The sequence below is a fragment of the Montipora foliosa genome, chromosome 8 (genome assembly GCF_036669935.1).
Source record: "Montipora foliosa isolate CH-2021 chromosome 8, ASM3666993v2, whole genome shotgun sequence".
In the NCBI taxonomy this organism is placed as follows: Eukaryota; Metazoa; Cnidaria; class Anthozoa; order Scleractinia; family Acroporidae; genus Montipora; species Montipora foliosa.
Genome location: NC_090876.1, coordinates 27,540,555 through 27,543,782, shown reverse-complemented (window position 1 = coordinate 27,543,782; position 3,228 = coordinate 27,540,555). Strand labels below are relative to the sequence as shown.

Below are 3,228 nucleotides of genomic sequence, written 5' to 3'. Positions count from 1 at the left end.
GGAAGCGAGTGTGGCTGATGGAAAATGGCTTTATGATTTCAGGTTTCGAATTGCAAAAGGAGTGGTCCGAGTGTGTGGTTGAGGCTTGTCTACGAGAGGCATTTGAAGAAAAGATTCCAATCGGTGTAGACTTTGAGATTCTCATGCCTGTTCACAGCACTCTCTTCAAACCTACTCTGGCACCAGGGCAAAGCCTGAATGGAGTAATGGTACACAGAGTACTTAAAGAAAAGCCCATATACATCAGACCGTTCCAGGAAATCTGCGATGATAGCATTTGCAGCATCAAGAGATATCGTGAATCCTCTCCCAACCAGGAAGATGATTTCATACGTCATACTCCAAAGGTAATGCCTGTGTTAGGCTTTGGATTGGGGAGACTTATATTTTTCATAAAAGAGAACTTCAGATGCAAAATTTGACCTCGGGGAGAGGCATGTGATAGCCAACCATAACTCGATCCAAAGAAGAACCCACTTCAATTCATGTTGTATGGTTATTAATACTCCTTTACTCACATAGCCCTCTCCCACCTTCAGATATGTGTTTTTGCCCAAGGAGTGAATTTTATTTTCATTTTGTCTAGGATAATGAAAAAGCTGACATCACCTGTGAACAGCAAGACTATTCAGGTACAATCAGTTATTATTTGATTCTGTTCAAAATTTGTAGCAACTACACTGTCATGAGGTCCTAGTTTGCAAATTGTGAGAGCATGGTTTCTCAGTCCCAGGCCCTAACCCCTTCCCTGGACTGGATGCTGATTGTATTATGTACTTTCAAAGTTTTCATTTTATACAATAGGAAATCAATCAGCACAGGCAACCCAGTCAGGTCACACCATCCAGCAGCAACAAGCCCAGGCTGCACGGGCAACCCAGTCAAGTCACACCATCCAGCGGCAACAAGTCCAGGCTGCACGGGCAACCCAGTCAAGTCACACCATCCAGCTGCAACAGGCCCAGCCTGCTTGGGCAACCCAGTCAGATCCCACCATCCAACTGCAAGAGGCCCAGATTGTCGAGCCAACTAATAATCAAGGTACAAAGTGTTAGTTTCTAATGAAACTGCTGTCCTGCGTCGGCGGGCAAGTAAAACACTAGCTGATTATCAACTCGAAGTTGATAAAGGTAAATTAACCATTAGCCCTTCATCGAAGCAAAGGGCTAAATGCTCGATATGTCAGCTACTAGAAACTTGCTACGGCGGTTAATTTACCGTTATCAAATTCGAGTTTATAATCAACTAGTGTAATAATCAAGGTAACCTTTGCCATGAAATTAAAACTGCAACTGTGCATTGTTCTGATAGTATGCACTATATTCATCAATTCTTAATAGGGACTTTCGTGTCCTGTGCGTATAGGTAGTTGTTATTAAATCTGTCCGTTAAGATTATATTTCTTTAGGGTGGAATTAATCACTGTGATGAAAAAAATAACAAGTTATGGTAATTAATTTCGTTTTAGTGCAGATTTGCTTAGGAGTCAAAGCAATCAATTCAGTTTTGGACATATTTTACATTTTTGCCTCTCAACCCTGGCATCTGCCAGTGTTATTAAACAAGTTAAATTTAGTTAGACTATATTTCAATTATCTAGTTTTATTGCTTTTTATTGCTTTTTAAAATTTTATGGTTAAATGTATTAAAAGTACTTTATTGTTTCTATTTGTAGATGATGCTGAAGACTTGATTCCCATGCTTTATGATGATGATGCACCTAAGAAGTGTGTCACTGTGCATCGAGGTACCATGAGGAAAGACCTTATTGAAATATTCAGTGATCCCAATATTTCAAATTGCCTTCTTGATGTCAATGTCATTGATGCAAATGGCCATCCAGAAGACGGGAGGGGCAAGGGAGTTCTGCTTGACATTCTTACTGAATTCTGGCAGGATTTTTTCACTTCACTCACAGTTGGTAGTGGAGAGAAAATTCCTTTTATCAGGCATGACCTGCAGAAGCCTGAGTGGGAAACTATTGCAAGAATCCTGGTTTATGGTTACAAGACCGTTAAGTACTTCCCTTTGAAACTTTCTCATCTATTCTTCGCATCATGCTTATTTGGAGAAGAGAGCATCACACCAGACTTTCTTCGAGCATCGTTTAGACAGTACATTGCAGCTGAAGACAGAGAGGTCTTGGACACATGTCTCAGTGATGCTTTTGATGCCAACGACAAAGATGCCATTGAATTCCTCTCGACATTCAAGTGCTTCAGGGTGCCCAACAAAGACAACATTCGAACAATAATCATGGAGTTGGCTCACCAAGAATTGGTTCAGAAACCAAGATATGTATTAAACAGCTGGGCCCCTATTGTAAACTCACTGCGGTGTGTTTACACTTTCCAAACCCTTGAAGGTCTCAAGGAACTGTATGACAGCAAGCGTCCAACAGCCAAGAAAATAAATAACCTGTTCAGGGCAGAGCCATCCAGTGAAGCCGAACGACAGAGTCTGGAACATCTAAAAAGGTTTGTCAAAACCTTAGAAGGAAAGGCACTGGCCAAGTTCCTCCATTTCTGCACAGAAAGTGATGTCATTACCTGTGACCACATTGAAGTGTCCTTCTCTTCTTTGGAAGGTTTTCAGCGACGCCCTGTGGTTCGAACATGTATACCAATGCTAGAGCTTCCTACTACGTATGAGTCATACCCAGCTCTGGCAGAAGAATTTACTAATGTCATGAAAGAAGACCAAGCATGGTTTTTTGACATGATTTAGGTGTTTTAATACTTCTCTAATATCAGCCTGCAAGCAGACTCAGTTCTTTGGATTTTCATGTGCAGAGCTGTGATTTGCGAACTGTCAAGAGAAGGGATGGCAAAACCTTTTCCCATCCTGTCCCATTTCCCCTGATGCCTCGTTTCACTAGATGGTTCCCATGTAGTGACTCTGCAGTCAAGACTCACTGGGTGACCCAACCAAGTGATCATGCATATAAGCATTTCCCTCAAGAAGACTTGATATCTCAATAGAATCTCAATCAATGTGTCTGATAGACAGTGTGTAAACAGACTGGCCAATTTTGAAGAGGGTTATACTTAGTATGTTCAGTACACAAAAGTTGTTGTCTCAAGTTATGATAACAGGTTAATCATTGATAGAAACAAAGATTTTCAAATTGTTCAAGGCAAGATAATTGTTACTCACTGTTTACAGTTTTGTTCCAGTTCTAAGAGAATAAAAAAGTTATCATTTTGTTAACACAAAACACTGTTATTA

General features: G+C 40.6%; 1 protein-coding gene across 1 annotated transcript; it reads left to right on the top strand.

Moving 5' to 3' along the window:
• Positions 1 to 1,698: 1,698 nt before the first annotated feature.
• On the top strand, positions 1,699 to 2,947 carry LOC137968508 (uncharacterized). The gene has a single exon (XM_068815068.1). It carries the CDS (start codon positions 1,699 to 1,701, stop codon positions 2,725 to 2,727), a length of 1,029 nt encoding a protein of 342 aa, XP_068671169.1. The 3' UTR covers positions 2,728 to 2,947.
• The last annotated feature ends 281 nt before the right edge of the window (positions 2,948 to 3,228 follow it).

What these genes read in the sequence shown, in the direction of transcription:
- LOC137968508 (XM_068815068.1), top strand. Translation starts at nt 1,699, where the DNA reads ATGCTTTATGATGATGATGCACCTAAGAAGTGTGTCACTGTGCATCGA.